The sequence below is a fragment of the Pseudophryne corroboree genome, chromosome 3 (genome assembly GCF_028390025.1).
Source record: "Pseudophryne corroboree isolate aPseCor3 chromosome 3, aPseCor3.hap2, whole genome shotgun sequence".
In the NCBI taxonomy this organism is placed as follows: Eukaryota; Metazoa; Chordata; class Amphibia; order Anura; family Myobatrachidae; genus Pseudophryne; species Pseudophryne corroboree.
The window spans coordinates 67,097,853-67,119,347 of NC_086446.1; the positions used below are offsets into that span (position 1 = coordinate 67,097,853).

Below are 21,495 nucleotides of genomic sequence, written 5' to 3' on the forward strand. Positions count from 1 at the left end.
CTGCCTCCCCCCTCTCCCTCTAGCTCCTCGTCTAGTTCTTCTAATTTCCTTTTGGTTGGTGTCATTTGTTTCTGGTCGCAGGTTTTCAGGCCCGCGACTTTCCCTAAAAAAAAACCTGCACATCCTAATGGGTCTACGGGTGGTGGTGCTAACTGTTTCTCACCTAAATCTAGGAAGGGGGAAGCTTTTTCCAGGTCAGCGGAGACTTGGAATCCTCTTTCAAGTGAAAAACGTGCTAGGTTTTCGTAGTCAAGTTCTTCACTCATACTGTATGTGGAAAAATTTGTGTCCTGTGTAGTGTCTGGATCTTCTGCAGACCCACCCTTTTTGTGTAATGTTTTGTCCGGACTGTTTCCTTTTGCCTTATTGTGTAACCTGGTCATGTACTGTTGATAAGTTAAATTTAATTTCTTATATATCGGTGTTTTGGGGATCGAAACTGAGCCACATCTTAATAATGCCTTTTTGGGTGTCTTGGATTCCTTGTTTGTCGTGAGTGTTCTTTTTGTTCCCTTTCTACTTGTTTTTTCCTTCCCTATCTTGTCTCTTAAAATTTTGGATTTTTTTGTGGCTATAATCTCTTCTTCGATTTTCTTCAGTCTTTTTTGTGAAATATCTTCAAGTTGTTTGAACTCACTGTCCTCCTTATGTGTCTCTAAAGCTGTGTACAAAGTCTCTATTTCCGTTTCTAGGGTGTTCAGCTCGTTCTTATGTCTCTAGAATTAGTTCTATGAGGTGTCTGGAACAGTTGTGTAGTATGGAGTCCCACTTCTTCATGAAATCGGAATTCTCATTGTTTTGTGTAGGGACCTTAATTTTTAGTCCTTTGGGGATTAGGTTATGTTCTAGATACCATTCTAATGATTTTCTATCCCACCACACCTTTGATTCCCTGGCCACTAGTTTATCTAATTTCAGAAAAATGTCACAAAACTTGCTGACAGTCTCATGCGTCTCTGTGGTATGTGAAAGTTGCGAGAATACCAGGTGGGCCCTAGTATCTCTATCTGCACGGTGGTCTAAAATACCCATATACAGAGCTGGCCAAATGAAGAGGTATTAACGTATGAAATATACAAAACAGATAAATGGCGCTCGTGTGTACGGATATTTCGTGTGGGCTGCAACCTGTAAATGAAGTACCTCCAAACGACTTCACATGAACAAGATTAACAATGGGTTTTTACAAGTGCGCCTGGAAATGATTGTACCTGAAGAGAATTATGTACTAATCTCTTTCCTGATGGTCTGTACTTGCAATGAGATGATTGGCTGAAGGGACCTCTGTGACAGGAGTCACGTGGGGTCCCGGCATTCGGGGAAAGGGGTCCCATGTGTAAACATGGGACCCCTTTCAGTCCGCTGGTCCAGGTGTTCGGTTTTTTTTTTTGCCAAGTACGAGGATTTATATCTGGACACTGGATTGAGGTGAGTATAATTTTATTCACAGGTACCCCGGATCGTCGGATCAGGAGACGTCGCAGTCGGCGGGTCAATATAGGTAAGTATGTGTGTGTCGGCAGGTGTGCAATAAAGTTTTACTCTCAAGGTGTGTGTCTCCTGTTTTTATTTGGGTATTTTTTTTCCAGTAGTACTACAGGTACCAGCGGGCCCATTTTTCTCCTGCATGCTGGTACTTGTGGTTCTCCAAGTACCAGCTTGCGGGGGAGGCTTGCTGGGACTTGTAGTACTACAGGAAAAAACAATATTCTTGTCATTTTCTCAAGGCTATCAGCCCCCCATCCGCAGCCCTTGGATGGGGGGGACAGCCTCGGGCTTCACCCCTGGCCCTTGGGTGGCTGGGGGGGGACCCCTTGATTGAAGGGGTCCCCACTCCCCCAGGGTACCCCGGCCAGGGGTGACTAGTTGGATATTTAATGCCACGGCCGCAGGGCGCTGTATAAAAGTGACCCCCGGCTGTGGCATTATCTGTCCAGCTAGTGGAGCCCGATGCTGGTGTAAAAAATACGGGGGACCCCTACTCTTTTTGTCCCCCGTATTTTTTGCACCAGCACCAGGCGCAGAGCCCTGTGCTGGTTTTAAAAATACGGGGGATCCCCTGTCCATTTTCCCCCCGGATTTTTAGAACCAGGACCAGCTCGAAGAGCCCGAGGCTGGTTATGCTTTGGAGGGGGGACCCCACGCAATTTTTTTTCGGGTTTTTTCCCGTTTTTTAAAAATCGGAACAAAATCCGTCAAATCGGCCGTTTTTCGTCAGCGGGACTGTCGAATCCGTTTTTTATTGAATATGGTCAATTTCGGCACCCACTTGCCGAAATTAGACGGTCGAATTGTGTCGAATTAAAAAACGGCCGAAAAATTGCCGCGATTCGCCGCTAATTGCATATACCCCAACGGTAAAGCTTCCATTTTAGATGTATTGTGTTTATAATAAGAGGCTTCACTATAGCGTTTAATCACATCTAAAAGAACAGGGAACGAAGTGTCAGGATCAGTAATGAAGACAAGAACGTTGTCTGCAAAGAGACTCAATTTATGTCTAGTGGAGCCCACACATACTCCCGGAAAAAGTGAAGATTGTCTCAAAAGGGCTGCTAAAGGTTCTATGGCAAGAACATACATTAGGGGCATCCCTGCCTGGTGCTATTTGAAATTAAAAAGGGAGAGGACGTGAAACCATTACTAAACACCGAGGCTGAGGGGATGCTATATAATGCTAATATTGAAGATACAATCGGCCCTTGGATACCTGTCTTCAATGACACCTCTTTAAGGAATCCCCAGTGTAGGTAGTCGAACGTTTTCTCAGTGTCTAAGGAGAGAAAAACAGATTCCCCCCCACACACTTCTACGAGGTATTCCGCCAAATCAAATACTCTTCTCGTATTATCGGAAGCTTGTCTGCCCCTCACAAAGCCTACGTGGTCAGGATGTACGAGCTGGGGAATAAGAGGAGACAATCTATTAGCTATGAGCTTAGAGTAAATCTTTAAATCTGTGTTAAGGAGTGCTATGGGCCTGTAGTTTGAGCACAGTGATGGGTCCTTTCCCTGTTTGTGGATATTAATGATCCGGGCTTGTAGCATTTCTGTGGGCAGTGACCCACGGTCAGTGGCATATCTATAAAGGGTAGTAAGAAAAGGACAGATTGGATTGTGAATCCCTAGCAAAATGGTGCACTAAAAAGCAGCCCGCGGGCTGATTCACCACAACAGAACCTCACCAAAAGTTCAAATAATACAACAGATTTAAATACACATTTGTGGGATTCAAGATAGCAGGCGCTTAATAAACAAAAATATATATGTATACTCAGCAACACGTCCCTGGGGTATGCAGATATATTGGATCTCCACACCACAACTTGGGTAACCTTCTTCTTTCTTCTGAAAACAGGCTCTCCTCTCATATGAACAAAATATACTGAAGCTGGCGCTGGCTGCCTTTCCAATAATTAAAACAATTAAACAACTATGGATGATGAAAAAGATATTTAGATTTATTACTAAACACTAATTAATAAAAACATGAATAAAATCAAGAAACAAATTCATATAAAGTTAGGGCATAAATGGAGCTGAAAAGATTTAGAATGTGCTGCTAAATGAATGTCCACTGGGGATCCCGGACTGGAACGCTGGACCAAAAGTTCCCTGGGGAAATAAGTTGAATTACAGCTGGTTTTACCCGTATAATCGGAGACTTCCAAATGCTTTGTAGAAGACAGCAAGCACGCTGTATCACTTGAATCCAAGCTGGGTCTCTCCGAATGGTGCTGTAGTGTTGAAGTCCCACAGGGAATGGTTCCAAAGCAAATGTTCCAAAGTATAGTTAGTACATGTCCATATCTGGATCCTGATGTAATGTGGAGTATTTGTATTTAAGCAGCTTCTTCACACTTAACGCGTTTCCCTAGGCACGGTCACCTAGCTTCATCAGAAGTAAAGCTCCCTCTAATTCAGGGATCTATTTAAACCCTGTTTGATCACCTGATGCCCAACAGGTGTGTGGCAATCAAATATCTATCATCCATAGTTTTTATAAAAATAATGCTTTTACAACATGACTGATCCCATTAGATAAATAGAGCGATGTGTAGGAGGCAAACCAACAAGAAAGATGCATATATAATGTGACATATGAACATAAATAAGATAAAAATAAAGTAGACAGGATGTCAGAGGTCAGTGCGGTCACGTGACCTAATTCTAAACTCAGAGGTTTTACTGATTTTTATATATCTCTCATAGATCTCTTTAACATACTGTATATATGTATATCTCAGGTCCCCAAACATTACCTGAGATGATAGTATCCTTTCTGGGTACTTAGTATCCCGGTCTAGTTGCTCCGTATTGCGGCTCCGTGTCACCCGGTCACGTGACCATCTTCGGCGGAAGCAGCTCGGTTGCCTAGTAACCCGAGTCAGCTCCCATACGCCGCATCCGGCCCGTGGCTGGTGTGGTTGCTTAGCAATCCCAATGCTCGTCATCGCGATACGCGATGACGTCATTCGCCTGACACGTGACCCCCAAATACGGAACTCTCAGACGAGGATACCAAAACTAAATTGCCCAACTGTGGGCATGAGAAAAAGGACGGGAAACCATATTAATAGGGAATAGAGAAGGTGATACATGAATATATATATATATCTCATATGCGGAAGCTTCCAATTATATTACATTAATCCATAATCTCGTTCTCAATCCTCAGATGTCATCTGCCGTCAAAGATGGAATACATACATCAGTTACATTGATCAAATGAAACTTATATAAATTATATAATAAGCTTCATAAAATAATTATACATATTATCATTCAGTCGTCCTATGCATCAGATATTTATTATTTCTCCTTAGAGTATATATATTACGCACTTAATATTTCGAAAAGTCATCATTATTCCCCCTCCAAGATGATAAGGGACATATAGGGAACAGTGATATTATGAATGATCACTATTAGTGACACTTCATAGTACAGGATTTATTGCAATGATAAAAAGATATCTCAAGGAATAGAGAAACTAGTCATTCCACATTTTAATATAACCCACTAGATGTAAGAAGAGGGGAGGGCGGGGGTGGGGGAAGGGAAAAAAGGGACAAATGAAAGGGACATACCAAAAAGGACTTTTGTTATCTCCAAAGCTTGTTGTCCTCGCTATGATAGGGTGGTCGTCCGGCCGTGGAGGGTCCCCTATTAATAGGGGTGTCCCAATTCTCCCAAGTTGTTCTGGAAGTACGCTCAACCTGGGCGCGCTCACAGGGATAAACCACCGTCCCGTCCAGGCTTTACGTGGTAGCCTCCACGGCCAAACAAACCACAAACAGGTGTCACAGAATTGTCACCTGTACTAACCATAGCTAAGGAACAGTCAAGCAAATAGGAATTAGTGTTGGTTTTTTTGTTAAATGTGGATGTGACTATTTTATCGTTAATAATCTCAAGATTTATATCCAGAAAATTAATTTTAGAAGTATGAAAAGTGGAAGTAAATGAAAGATTATATTCATTACAAGAAAGAGACTCAATAAAACGTGTCGCAGAATCAAGGTCCCCATCCCAAATAATAAACAAATCATCAATATAGCGCCCATAGAGGACCAAGTTCTCCGCCCAGCCGCCATCCCACACATGGGTTTGTTCAAACTCCCCCATGTATAGGTTGGCATAGCTGGGCGCGAACCTGGTCCCCATGGCAGTGCCCATCACCTGTAAATAAAAAGCACCGAGAAATAAAAAATAATTATGTGAAAGAATGAAAGAAATGGATGTGAGCATAAAAGAAACATTGTCAAAGGTTTTCCTAAACACAGTGTATCTAGACATTTCCTAAATATACATCAGAAAGACCCTGGATGCCTTTCCATTATAGCTTTAGAACATGTGGCACCCACTGCGAGGGGTGGTGATAGGTATACCACTTTATGTAAGAGAGAGATATATTGGATGTTACAGTTTAACTCAGTACATCCGACTGGGTTAAACGAGACAATGGAACTAAACATAGTGATTTAAAATTTGTAGATCTCCAATTCCATCAAAGCTTGACTGTTCCTTAGCTATGGTTAGTACAGGTGACAATTCTGTGACACCTGTTTGTGGTTTGTTTGGCCGTGGAGGCTACCACGTAAAGCCTGGACGGGACGGTGGTTTATCCCTGTGAGCGCGCCCAGGTTGAGCGTACTTCCAGAACAACTTGGGAGAATTGGGACACCCCTATTAATAGGGGACCCTCCACGGCCGGACGACCACCCTATCATAGCGAGGACAACAAGCTTTGGAGATAACAAAAGTCCTTTTTGGTATGTCCCTTTCATTTGACCCTTTTTTCCCTTCCCCCCCCCTCCCCTTCTCCCCCCCCCCCCCCCCTCTTTCCCCCCCCCCCCCCCGCCCTCCCCTCTTCTTACATCTAGTGGGTTATATTAAAATGTGGAATGACTAGTTTCTCTATTCCTTGAGATATCTTTTTTATCATTGCAATAAATCCTGTACTATGAAGTGTCACTAATAGTGATCATTCATAATATCACTGTTCCCTATATGTCCCTTATCATCTTGGAGGGGGAATAATGATGACTTTTCGAAATATTAAGTGCGTAATATATATACTCTAAGGAGAAATAATAAATATCTGATGCATAGGACGACTGAATGATAATATGTATAATTATTTTATGAAGCTTATTATATAATTTATATAAGTTTCATTTGATCAATGTAACTGATGTATGTATTCCATCTTTGACGGCAGATGACATCTGAGGATTGAGAACGAGATTATGGATTAATGTAATATAATTGGAAGCTTCCGCATATGAGATATATATATATATTCATGTATCACCTTCTCTATTCCCTATTAATATGGTTTCCCGTCCTTTTTCTCATGCCCACAGTTGGGCAATTTAGTTTTGGTATCCTCGTCTGAGAGTTCCGTATTTGGGGGTCACGTGTCAGGCGAATGACGTCATCGCGTATCGCGATGACGAGCATTGGGATTGCTAAGCAACCACACCAACCACGGGCCGGATGCGGCGTATGGGAGCTGACTCGGGTTACTAGGCAACCGAGCTGCTTCCGCCGAAGATGGTCACGTGACCGGGTGACACGGAGCCGCAATACGGAGCAACTAGACCGGGATACTAAGTACCCAGAAAGGATACTATCATCTCAGGTAATGTTTGGGGACCTGAGATATACATATATACAGTATGTTAAAGAGATCTATGAGAGATATATAAAAATCAGTAAAACCTCTGAGTTTAGAATTAGGTCACGTGACCGCACTGACCTCTGACATCCTGTCTACTTTATTTTTATCTTATTTATGTTCATATGTCACATTATATATGCATCTTTCTTGTTGGTTTGCCTCCTACACATCGCTCTATTTTTCTAATGGGATCAGTCATGTTGTAAAAGCATTATTTTTATAAAAACTATGGATGATAGATATTTGATTGCCACACACCTGTTGGGCATCAGGTGATCAAACAGGGTTTAAATAGATCCCTGAATTAGAGGGAGCTTTACTTCTGATGAAGCTAGGTGACCGTGCCTAGGGAAACGCGTTAAGTGTGAAGAAGCTGCTTAAATACAAATACTCCACATTACATCAGGATCCAGATATGGACATGTACTAACTATACTTTGGAACATTTGCTTTGGAACCATTCCCTGTGGGACTTCAACACTACAGCACCATTCGGAGAGACCCAGCTTGGATTCAAGTGATACAGCGTGCTTGCTGTTTTCTACAAAGCATTTGGAAGTCTCCGATTATACGGGTAAAACCAGCTGTAATTCAACTTATTTCCCCAGGGAACTTTTGGTCCAGCGTTCCAGTCCGGGATCCCCAGTGGACATTCATTTAGCAGCACATTCTAAATCTTTTCAGCTCCATTTATGCCCTAACTTTATATGAATTTGTTTCTTGATTTTATTCATGTTTTTATTAATTAGTGTTTAGTAATAAATCTAAATATCTTTTTCATCATCCATAGTTGTTTAATTGTTTTAATTATTGGAAAGGCAGCCAGCGCCAGCTTCAGTATATTTTGTTGTTAAAACTCTTTCTTTGGGACTGACAATCCCTTGCTGGCAGCTGTGACAGCGCGTCTGGAAGTGTTCTCCTCTTTCTCCTCTCATATGAATGTTGACATGAAAATAAAATGATGTATGTTTGTGTAATAACATTTTGATAATCGAAAAGTCTCTCTTAATGACGTACACATTCACACGGAAAAGACAATATTAGTCCACCGAAGAGGCGTACCCCAACTCACTTTCCAAACGATAGGTATAGACCTATAAAGGTATCTTTTATCCACCACTGTGCCAGAAAGCATCAATTTTGGTGATGACCCTCTTTACCAAGAGAATAGGCGTACCTCACTCACACAAAAGCGGTAAAGTAGAAGCACATAAAGGTTTCTTTTACACTTTACAGGATGAATGTAAGGCGTACCCTACTCACGGAAGGAAAGGTTGTACTCAGACGCATCTGGGTTTCTTTAGATGGTCAATCGTTTATCGTCATTTCATCCCCATATGTGGATTTTCCAGAGAGGACATCAAAACAAAAGTTTCAATCATGATAAGTCCAGATAAAAAATTATTTTATTAAAAAACGCCCCACACATTCGGGTATGACAAAACAAGATAAAAGGTGTACAAAGTCTATCAGATGTTATAGCAGCATGACTTAGGCACCCAAAAAAACAAAAGAAAAATTCCAATTGCTTAAACAATACTAAAACAGCAAAAAGGTTTTTGTAAAAATAAAGTCAGTTCATACCTAAACGGTATAATGGAAGGTCCACACTCTCAGCTGGTCAACATCTTTCGGCCTGTCATTGGTATCAAGTCAAAAGCAAATTTTTTGTAAAAGGAATTGGTAGAACCGTCATGTCCCGGGGATTTACCCATTGGCAATGTGGCAATGACTGTTTTATTTCCTCACCAGTCAACTGTAAGTAATGCATCTAGAGCTGCAGATGGAAGTCTAGGGAGGTGTATGTTGTTTAAAAAGGAAGAGATTATAGAAGAATTAGGTTGAATTAAAGAAGGGTCAGACATTCAATTATATAATTTCTCATAGCAGCAGGCAAAAGCTTCTGCAATATCTGTTTGTGCACCAAATTCCCCTCGGAGGATCGTATATTTTTAATTCTATTCCTAGTCTGCTTCAATCTAATCTTACGTGCTAGAAATGTACCCGCTTTGTTATCCAAGGAATAAAACCGTTGTTGAATTTTAACATATGGGTGTTTCATGTGATTTAGGAACAGTACATGGAGTTGATTATGAATTGAGACTAATTCACGTTTCAAAGAGCGAGTAGGTTGGGCTCTATTCAGAGATTCTACTTGGAGTAGTCTCTCTTCTAGATAAGATTGTTGTTTAAGATCTTGTCTTTGTAATCGGGCCCCTACCTGGATAACCGAGCCTCACAGGACAGCCTTCAAGGCGCACCAGTAAGTGGGTACCGAGGTGTCGGCAGGGGAGTTTGTGGCTAGATAGGAAGACAACATATCAGTGATAGATGTGAGTGCTTCGGGGAAGGTTAATAAGTACTCTGGGAATCGCCAAGGGCGTGGAGGGAGTTTTGAAGTATAGAAGTATAGCAGTCCCACGACCAGGTTACTGCCGCATGATCAGACCTAACTACTGGGCTAATAGTGGATTTACGAGTATGTTGCAACAACCATTTATCGAATAAAATAAAATCAATAAGAGAATAGGAGTTATGTACATGAGAAAAGAAAGTATAGTCCTTCACAGTAGGAGGGCGAATATGCCAAACATCATAGACATCGAACTCCGCCAATAAGAGTTGCAGCTTGTTTGTGGAGTCTAGGTTTAGAGTTGAGCCCTTAGAGGACAGAGCTTTATCAATTTTTCCATCAGGGTCCAAATTAAAATCACCTATAATAACTAAATGGCCCTTCTGAACTTTATGCGAAGTCTCAAACAGTTTCCACAGAAAAGGAATTTGCCGGGAGTTTGGGGCATACAAAGACACTATCGTTATTTCTTTATCCTCCAGCTTCCCAACTAAGATCAAATAATGACCATCCTTATCGGAGGTTTGATGAGACAACTCAAAATGGACAGAGTTATGAAACAGAATTGCCACACCATGTCTTTTAAGAGGTCCATTTGCAAAATAACTCGTAGGATAGCGAGAATTCTGAAAGAGGGGAGGGTCAATAGAGGAGAACTGGGTTTCCTGAAGGGATATGTCAAAGTCAGAAAAATATCATGATGCACACTGCCATATTTGCACCTCATGCGTGTCCCCGCTGCGCGTACATGCGCTCTCCCGTGCGTATGCATACTCGCAGTCGCGTGCACCCGCAGGCGCACGGTATGCGGATTTACGGTAGAGTTTGTGTGCGTCTAGCGGGCGACTCAATCGTTACATATTTTTACCATATAATGTATTTTGTAGATTATGGTCCCCTTGATAGAATCTGAAAGTTTAGTTAATGTAGCATGTTCATAGACAAAGAGATCCCTCTTTGTTTGATACGAAGGGTCAGACAAGGGTTATACAGTGGTGTTTAGTATCCATCGGAAGAGTATTTAATTAGCAATATTCCGGTGTTGGTTTGAAGCGGATTAATCGCTCGTGCGAATAGTTATGGACATAAGAAGTTTATGGACTTTTACTATTATTTACACTTTATTATCCATGCGGCGGGGAAACCTAGTTTCCCACCCACCTGAGCAGTTTGAAATAGTCACAGCCCACCTGTATGAATCAACCTATGACCTTTTGTTATAATGCGGAGACGAATTCCTGTGTCCAATGAACAATAAGAATATAGGGACCATTGTACTGTATTGTGTGTAGGGTATAAAAAGACAAGCCGATCTGATACAGCTCCCATTCTACTATTCTCTTCAACGGTTCTCATCACTGATAATCGGGAGCTGGATATCCAGAGGCGCATGTGATTGTTTCCCTTGTGCGTAAGTTCTCCGCAATCATATTGTCTTTATTGTTATTGTGAGCCATATCTCTCTCTCCTCTCCTCTTTCTCTTAAGTGTTATTGTACTGTTATTGTATTTCATGTGCAGTTATCTGGTTAGGTAGTCTATGTTATATTGGTAGTGTATGACTTGTATTGTATTATTCTTTTGCAAATAGAACGTTCACATAAGGTGTTAGAACCTCAGCAGGGTGTCTGTGTCTCTCTAGCTGGTACAAAGGGTTTCTGAATTCTAAATCGCTCTAACAGCATTTACATTAACAAGGTTAAGCAGCGTTATATCGCTGCAGTATTTCAGTAGTAAGGTTTTACAATACAAACTCAATCATAGTGTGTTGCATACAAGGGTTACAGAGTAAGCATAATCTGTGTTTAAAGTTTATAAAGGTTACTGTCTGTGTGTATGCTCACTGTGGGTATTCCGTACACCCAGCACAGCGTGTGTACTTTATTTGCGTACCACGTGCGAGGTCTTCATACGCAAATAGCGTACGGAGTGCGTAGCATGTGCACATGGTTTAGCAGCCATTACGGCTACACGGTATTAATATATAGCTAATGTTAAAAGGTAGTTATTTGACTCTATCAAGTGGGGGCAAGTCCGGTCCATCTCATATCCGCAGTCAGGCGAAAAAGGCGCAGACTTTTATCGATCAGCAAAGGGAGGAAAAGGTAGATATAGTGCTGATCAGATGAGAGTCTGCGTCTGATTCTTTTGGTCTGTAGGGATGCTGGTGGAATCCGAAGAAGGTAGGAACCTTAAGCTATTGTCTTTGTAAATCTGGTTTTTATTTCTATTTGGTGCCAACTGCACACGCAGATTGGATGGTTTGTCTGTTTAAATAGATTTAAAATTATTTTTAATCGCTCTGCATAGCGTGATAACTAAAAGGGGCTGGCATGATGATTTTTCTTTGTGACAAAAGGTCTGTCCCCCATTTTGTGTAAACCTCATGGATGGGGGAGGAGCAGCGGCCATTTTGGGAAGGTCAATTTTTTTTTGAACGGCTGATTTTCAGTTGACTCAGGAAATAATCAGCCATCCACTGTCAAAAAGAAATCATCATTTAATGAGTTTTTTTTTAATGCATTTGTTTAGTCCATATCATAGTCAATCATAAGTAGTTCAGATAGAGTTTAATAACAGTTAATAATAAATTAAATATTTGATTTAAGAAATACACAAGTAGTTTTTTTTTTGGTAACTGTCTCTCTTCAAGAACCTGTTTTAACGCTGCTACTTGTAGGATGGCCATTGAAATGCAAATGACCTGTGGGACTGGTTTGTTGTTTTTTTTTCTCTCTCCCAGCAGTGAAAGAAATTGCACATTCATATGCAAATTAGAAGCACTGAATAGGGTCTCATATATGTAATATCTATATGCGTGTGCTTACATCAATATATGTTATTAGATTAATTTAGAATTGCATGTTCATTTGTGTAATCTTCACATCTCACTTTCCTGGTTGCCATTTCATAATTGATAACGTGCTGAGAAAGATTTGTTGCTATTGGTACTTAAAGAGTAAAAATGATACATTAAGGGGTAATTTGTAAAACACACACACAGCTTTGCCTAAAGATACAAGGAGAGATCTGTGTGGTGCTCGGTAGATGATCGAGGATCACCTACATTGATAAACGTGTTAATTGTGTTACGGTGGATATCTGCCTTGCGTACACGTGTCTCTAACAAAAAGCTGAGACTCGCGTACACAACCCAAAGGCCGACGCACGCAGCGTATATTACGCAACGGAGCGTCCGGGTACACCCACGTAACTCAAGTCACACGATAGTATTATTTTAACAGGCGAAAAGGTGGCAACGCGATAAGTAGCGCAAGTCAATTTTAGCGTCCGAAATTTAAGCTAATAGATCCTTCTCCAATTTGCAACTCATCTGGTCTAAAGGAAAGAAATTTCTGCGCAGAAATAGAAATAGAAACGAAAGTAAAGTGTACATGTGGTGAGTGAGTGTTTGCATATATAAATTCTACAATTTTTGAGGTTGAACCACAAGAAGTCGAGTTCTCGTGAGGTACATACATGTAAGTGACGTGCATGGTGGCTAGGGAGGCATCCCTTGTTAAACATAAAATTTGAGCATTAGAGTATAGCAGACCAGGAGGTCATACTGTAGCACAGACCAGGAGGTCCAGGTACAGCAGACAAGGAAGTCCGCTATAAATAGAAAAAAGAGCACAACCCAGGGGGTTGGTGCAGAACCCATATAGGCCAGTAAAGCTCATGCTGAAGGAATTCGCAGCCGAAATTTTCGATTCCGTTGGTCGCTCCGTACATAAGATTAGTTGCTTATGTGCTGAACGATTGTACCGCACGTAATTGTGTGCATTAGTTAGTAATCTGACCCAGTGCCATTTGTGTACGCAAGGGGTCATAAACACTATTTGTACATTCTAACGTGATTTGTGTAATTTTTTATTTTAAGGGAAGTTCGCTGGTCACTAAGGAACTATCCAGCAACCAATAGTTACTGGAAAGAGTAAGTGCTCTGCGGATCACCCTCACATGTTCCAGTAAATAGAGGTTCAGGTCGCAGTGGCCCTGGGTCGAGTACGCCAGCACTAGAGCAGTGTGTAGGTCGTATTGGTCGGCGTGGGCGAGTGAGTGGGGTACTCGGTAAACCGCCACCGTTGGCCTATCTTGAACATTTTGGTTTTTCTAAGGGTTCGCTGAAGACCCTGATTGAAGGTCAGAGGTAGTGAAAGCAACACCTGCAAGTTATGGGGGCCAGTTGTTCGGGTAGGGGACGATCAACCTCGGTTCGGGTTGATTCAGTAAACCGACCAATCGGGTCGGCAAGGTATGTAATGTGTGAAAAATACGGTTCACACACAGAGGTTTTATGTGATGAATGGGAGAGAATGACTGTACATGACGGGGAGAAGTTCCCAAGAGTAGGCAGCTTTAGCCCAGATGTGTTACTAAATCTAAGGAGAAGGATAGGTCTTATTAAATCAGTAGAGACGGATCAAACATTATGATTGTTTAAAATTGTGGCAACAGGAAAGTGAAATGCAAAGAGAGTTAACTGACATATCTGACTCTCATCTTGGGAGGAGAGACATGGCAATGGAGAGGATTATGGTTGCGGAGAAAGGCACAATGTTGTACAATAAAAATGCACTTAGCAACTGTATTATAGATGATAAGAATAATTGTAATAAACATAACAATGATAATTGTAATACTGTTAAATGTACAACTATTAACCTATGCAAGTCGCACCCCATGTTAAACTTCCCTCAGGACTACAAGCAAGAGAGTGAGCCCAGTACGATGTCGGCACCTTTACCAGCAGCCATCACACAAGACATCCAGGTGGACGCGACCAAATCGGTAAAGGCAATAATCAAACCCCCTAACGGAGGGTCAGGTGAGGTCATGTCCACAGGTACGTACAATGTTTTATATCACGCACAAACAAATGTACCCCATATTGTAAGACCAAAACAAGGTGATGTAATTGAGTTTAGTCCTGTCAGGGTGATCACAGTCCCCAATGGGAAGACTGACGATCAGGGAACCATTCCCGTCAAGGACAGTGCAATGCGCTGTCCCTGGTCCCGGACCGAATTGAGATCAATTATGTCTGAATTCCCTGATCCTAGGGAAGATCTAGTTACATGTCAAAGATTTATTAAAGAACTAGGAAACTCCACAGAACCCACCAACAAAGAGTGGCGGACAGTGCTGAGGGCATGTTTGCCCTCCAGTGTTGACCCTGCGAAATTTATTGCTGATTGTAAATTAGACACGGAGGTACCTTGTACGGAGGAACACAATCAGGAATGTATTAAGCAGATCAACCAACAGTTAGAAGTATATTTCCCAGCCATTGTCGAGTGGAACAAAATCTTTTCCATAAGACAAAACGAAGGGGAAAGTACTTCTAATTATTTCCACCGGGCATTGCAGGACATGACTAGGTATACGGGTATAGAAAACATCGAAACAAGTGCACCGCACAGAGAAGTAGCAGTATCTGTGCTAATGGATGGTTTAAAGGAAGTGTTGAGAGCAAGGATACAGATCACAAATCCATACTGGAGAGATAAATCAATAACTGCATTAAGGGACTCTGCTGTTGGGCATGAGCAAAACAGCATCAAGCACGGGGAAACAAAGAAGCCTCAGATCCCTGTGGGTAAGTTAAAGGTGAAAAGCTGTTACAACTGCTTAAGGGAAGGTCATGTTGCACGAGATTGTAGGTCTAAAAACACACACAAGGTATATACACCCCCTAGACAACAACATGACCATAATAGTCAAAGAACCAGAGAAACACAGAAAGAGCGGTTGATGGCGATGGGCATCCAAGCATTAGAGGAGACATCAAATCAACCAAAACCCCAGGCCATTGGCACATGGAGGTACTCAAGGATTTGTTATCGTTGTAAAAGAGAAGGGCATTATGCCAGCAACTGCAACAGCCCACATAAAGTCAGACCCCCTAGACATGAAAATGAGCAAAAGTTAGGACACACCAAATTGTAACCAGGGATCAGATAGGAAGAATTTTGGCCCACACTCACGATATGTAGTCAGGAAAGGTGATCATTAGGACTGATGGTAAGCCTGAGGTAACGGTTAATAAATTGGGAGGTCATTCCCTGAAGACACAGGAATGACCGGGTGAAACGTTGTAAATGTATCTGTGAAATGTTTCTTTTTCTCTCCCCATCTCTGACGATTATTGGTAGGACTCAAACATTGCATATCTGCTTGGTCTTTGCAGAAGTCTACCAAACCCCAGCATGACCTATCCGCATCAATGTATCCTGGCCAGATACAGAGGGTGGAGTATGGAGGTGCTGGTGGGAGGGACTGCGCAAGGAAACCATGGGACATGTAGATATGACAGCCTGATGATCTGACAATATTTTAAAAATGTTTGAAAAATGTTTTTTTTTCCTGTTGTTTATTGTTGATTTATGTGATATATACATATATGAACGGTTCTTTCTCTCTCTTGTTGTTTTTTTTCTCCTCTCCCTCTTCTTTCTCATGTTTTCATGTTTTAAAGATGGTATGTCACACATCAGTTAGACAAATGGTAATGCAAGATTTTTGCTCCTTACAGAAAGATCGCTGGTTTGGAAGGAATATTGCATCACCGGAATGTTCGGTTGGAAGACTGAGAGACAGCACCTTTGAGATGACAGCAGAACAAGAAGAACAACAAGACTAGAGAACTAATTGTCGTAACAAGTTTCTCTCCCCCTCAAACTGTTTTCCTGTACCCCCATTACAAATTTCTCCTTTTCTCCTCCTGTAAGATGGACTTGCCCCAAGAGACTGTGATACGGATTTTCCTGTTGACCATGATGTTGACCAGAGCAGTCTGTTTCGGTGAGAGTACCATGGAGGTCGAGAAAGGATCCAGAAAGGTTCCGATGACTGAGACGGAGGTGTAAATTTCCAATAGCAACACAACCACCAAGCAAAAGCGAGTACCGGAAACGATCTAGCAGCCATGTTATTTGTAAACATTGTGAAGGATTGTTAGCTGAAAAGAGAACTGTATCTGTAGACTCTGTGACAATGTAGTTGAGGATGGGTGCATCAAGAAATGTCAGTCCAGTTTTAATATCCACATGGACCGGCATCCATTGAGTGACTATCACTCCTTAGTGGGTAATGTGTTAAATCAGACAGATTGTTGGGTATGCTCTCAAGTACCTCAAGGCCATAGCAAATCAGGATTAGTACCATTCCCTTTAACGGTAGGGGAGGTACTTGAGCTAAAGGGTGGGAGACCGGTGGACAGGAGGTTTAATATCTCCAGTCCTCCTAGTTTGAAGCTCCACCAATATCATGTGGATAGGTCCCTAATATGTTTTAACATTTCCAATCCCTGAAAGCCGGGAAATTGGGAAGTGTCATGGAGTAACCAAACCATGACCTTTTCATATAGAGCAGATAGAATGCCTACAGATACAGAGCTTATACGCCACATAGCCGGTAAGGAAAAATCTTTCCGATATAGGTATACCCTAGGAAGTAGAATCATGAGAGTTGGAGAGGTATCACCAGGATACTGTGCACATATCATACAAACAGATACGTGTACTAGACAGATGGGAGAATTAGGGTTAGGAGGTTTCACATGGAAGATGTGTAATATGGTTATGTCCTACTCCGTCCCATATGTTCTCCCCGATGATGCATATTTTATATGCGGGAGGAAGGCGTATAAGTGGCTTGCCCCAAACTCTGAAGGATTGTGTTATATTGGAAAAGTACTGCCTGAAGTAATGACTGTATCACATGCCAAAATGAAAGATATACACCGTGGTGCCCAAGCTCCTTATACTCACACTCATTACGAGCACGTAGTTAAAAGGCAACTGACAGAAAGGACAGAGCATTCGGCCTCTGACATGATCCACGAATCCACCGGGATTCAGGTTCTACTCGCGTTAGACTTCACTCGCACTGCAAGAGGAGTGTTGAACTATAAATACATATCTGCGCTTGCAAATTTATTAGACAATATCACAGAAATGTATGACGACACTTTTAGGTATACTGGAAGGGAGCTCCAAGCTTATAAAACAGAACTGGTTCAGCATAGGATGGTTCTTAATTATCTCACGGCAGTGACAGGTGGATATTGTGTCACACTGGCAACGCAGTACGGCGTGAAATGCTGCACTTATATTACGAATAGTACCGAGGACCCGGTCGAGGTCATAGACCAAAAGATGGACGACATTCTCCAATTAAAGTGGGAATTTCGCAGGAGACACAATCTCACCCTTGCTGCTGTGGGTAATGAGCTGACCGGTTGGGTGTCATGGTTGAACCCGCGAAATTGGTTCTCTGGTTTAGGAGAATGGGCTCAAGGAGTCATAATGGATGTAGGGAAGTTTCTTCTATGTATCTTGGGTGTCGTCATAACGATTGGCTTGATATTTAGATGCGGTCAGGCTTTAACGAAGTGCAAACGTAGTACCAGGGTAATGAGTCTAAGGAGTGAGGAAATTGTAATTCCAATGGATTTGATTTATGACCCAAAGATAGAGACAATGATGTGATGAAAATGCGATTCTACGGTCCGTTTCTTTCACCCGTTTCTCCTTTGTTTTTCTCCAAGGTAAAAAGACCCACTTGGAAGAGGAATTTGGTGATCTTGTATACAGACAACAGATGAATTAAAGAAGAAGTTTTGACAACCTTGTACACAGATAATTGATGAACTATGCCATAGACCCCCAGTTTCCCTAGAAATTTTAAATTTACGCTAGCCCAACACTTTTGTAAGTCTATGGACATTGACAAAGCTTTTGCTCGCACTTTTTGCAAAAGCCCAAAGAAGACTGCATTCAACAGACACCAGACAAGACTTCAACCGACAAATGTTCATTAACCTGACATAGAATACCACTGCATTTACCATAATTGTTTCTTATCTTCATCTCTACAACCTTCAGGTAATGACACACATAGTCGATAGGGAATACAGGCACAAATATCAGCAATCACATATCCCCCCATTTCATGTATCATCAACTAAAATGTGCTCCCCCATTTTGTTGCAACCAAAAGCCGAAACGAGCTCGGTAAAGTTTGACAGCCCATCCACAGACCCTTAATACGGGATAAGAAGGAATTCAAATGTATACTTCGCAATACCTTGAAGCTTGATTTAAAACACGTACGGCACGATGATACATGACCCCCCAACCACGGATTCATACACACATTCTTTTGCTATCTCACTAGGTCATACCCTTTTCACACCTTCTTCTCTCCTCCCCTACCCAACCATAGAAATGTATCACACTTGACATATATTTTTCTCGTTTTGAAATGTTTTAGGAAGTGGCAGTTATTTGTGACTGCCAAAGGGTGGACTGTCAAAGTCAGAAAAATATCATGATGCACACTGCCATATTTGCACCTCATGCGTGTCCCCGCTGCGCGTACATGCGCTCTCCCATGCGTATGCATACTCGCAGTCGCGTGCACCCGCAGGCGCACGGTATGCAGATTTACGGTAGAGTTTGTGTGCGTCTAGCGGGCGACTCAATCGTTACATATTTTTACCATATAATGTATTTTGTAGATTATGGTCCCCTTGATAGAATCTGAAAGTTTAGTTAATGTAGCATGTTCATAGACAAAGAGATCCCTCTTTGTTTGATACGAAGGGTCAGACAAGGGTTATACAGTGGTGTTTAGTATCCATCGGAAGAGTATTTAATTAGCAATATTCCGGTGTTGGTTTGAAGCGGATTAATCGCTCGTGCGAATAGTTATGGACATAAGAAGTTTATGGACTTTTACTATTATTTACACTTTATTATCCATGCGGCGGGGAAACCTAGTTTCCCACCCACCTGAGCAGTTTGAAATAGTCACAGCCCACCTGTATGAATCAACCTATGACCTTTTGTTATAATGCGGAGACGAATTCCTGTGTCCAATGAACAATAAGAATATAGGGACCATTGTACTGTATTGTGTGTAGGGTATAAAAAGACAAGCCGATCTGATACAGCTCCCATTCTACTATTCTCTTCAACGGTTCTCATCACTGATAATCGGGAGCTGGATATCCAGAGGCGCATGTGATTGTTTCCCTTGTGCGTAAGTTCTCCGCAATCATATTGTCTTTATTGTTATTGTGAGCCATATCTCTCTCTCCTCTCCTCTTTCTCTCTCCTTTCTCTTAAGTGTTATTGTACTGTTATTGTATTTCATGTGCAGTTATCTGGTTAGGTAGTCTATGTTATATTGGTAGTGTATGACTTGTATTGTATTATTCTTTTGCAAATAGAACGTTCACATAAGGTGTTAGAACCTCAGCAGGGTGTCTGTGTCTCTCTAGCTGGTACAAAGGGTTTCTGAATTCTAAATCGCTCTAACAGCATTTACATTAACAAGGTTAAGCAGCGTTATATCGCTGCAGTATTTCAGTAGTAAGGTTTTACAATACAAACTCAATCATAGTGTGTTGCATACAAGGGTTACAGAGTAAGCATAATCTGTGTTTAAAGTTTATAAAGGTTACTGTCTGTGTGTATGCTCACTGTGGGTATTCCGTACACCCAGCACAGCGTGTGTACTTTATTTGCGTACCACGTGCGAGGTCTTCATACGCAAATAGCGTACGGAGTGCGTAGCATGTGCACATGGTTTAGCAGCCATTACGGCTACACGGTATTAATATATAGCTAATGTTAAAAGGTAGTTATTTGACTCTATCAGATACCACTTTCGCCTTTTCTTTATGAAAGGTCTCTAAAGCCAATTGTCTCTTATTAGACGTTCAAACCATGGACATTTAAAGGAATAAAAAAACTGAGTGTTTCCTCTACTGCGCACTGCCTATTGCTCAAGTAAAAGCAAGTGGATAAATAATGGTAGATCTTAAATAGCAGAAAAAATATATACGGACGACAGAAATGTGTGGAAATTCTTTTTCAGTCTCTCGCAATATTTGTCCAATGGAGTTATCCCTGGATGAGTCCAATGTCCCTCAAAAGACAAAAGTGTAACAACAATATTGTGTGATATATCTCTAATCCAGTTGTGCTTCAATGTGCTTCTTTAGAGTGAGAGAGAGAGTCTTAGCGTGTGATTATCCTCATATAAAGGTATCTTTATGTCCAAAGTCCTCCTGCCAGGGTAAACAGTCACGCACAGTACCTCTCGTCTCTTGGTGTCACACATGGTACACTAATTGGGGTTCCGTGTGCTATAAGGTAAAAAAAAAACCCTTAAAATTGTCCTCAAGATCCGCAATAATATCTCACATTGTAGACATCTCTCTGTCTGCAGCTTGGAATGAGCTGAAAGGCGGTCATTGTGTGATGACACTAATTCTTGCATCTTGTCCTCCAAATGTTCCAGGCGGCTTGCTTTGCCAACCAAGTCAGTCCGAATAGTTTGAATTGAGGACTCCAGACCCGAAAGGATATTGGATCTGAATGCCGTGAACATCTTAAGCATGGATTGTGTGATCAGAGGAGCTTGTGGATCAATGTCTATATCTATGCTAGAGGTTGTAGAAGAAGTCGTAGGCTTAAACAATGTGGAGGAGTTCGATGACCTCACTGGTGGTGACGTAGAGGCCTTTGGATTCATGTTGGTAGCTTTAGGGAACTGCACCAGCACTGGGAGCCTGGGCGCTTTCGTTCCCAGTTTCACTGTCATAGTAGTGTCTAAACAAAACCTAAACAGCGGAAAAGAATAGGAATGTTAGCTCGAGCGACACTGTGGGCAGTAGAGATGCTTAATTATCTGATAGGCGTTACTGCATGGGTGGGAGAAATTTCAGGGCATCACTGGGGACAAATATTGCTGCGACAGGTACATCTGGCTGTGAGGAGGTCGGTAAACTTATTCACTCAGGACAAGCCGTTTGTTCCAAAATATTGACAATCAAACATATCCAACAAGGACACCAGATTAAAAGTCAGAAATAAGGCTGATCATGAAATCAATTGTAGAAGAATGCAGTTCTCCAAGTAAGCCCCTAGAGGGAGATCCAGG

General features: G+C 41.7%; 1 protein-coding gene across 1 annotated transcript in view; it reads right to left on the reverse strand.

Moving 5' to 3' along the window:
• LOC135057166 (uncharacterized) overlaps positions 1–21,495 on the reverse strand; it is a 264,057-nt gene that overhangs the window by 152,444 nt on the left and 90,118 nt on the right. Inside the window, exons 7-8 of the mRNA XM_063963065.1 lie at positions 9,727–10,203; positions 2,711–2,900 (exon numbers count right to left, since the gene is read on the reverse strand). Of these exons, the coding sequence (XP_063819135.1) occupies positions 2,711–2,900; positions 9,727–10,203 (667 nt within the window). The remainder of the gene's footprint in view (positions 1–2,710; positions 2,901–9,726; positions 10,204–21,495) is intronic.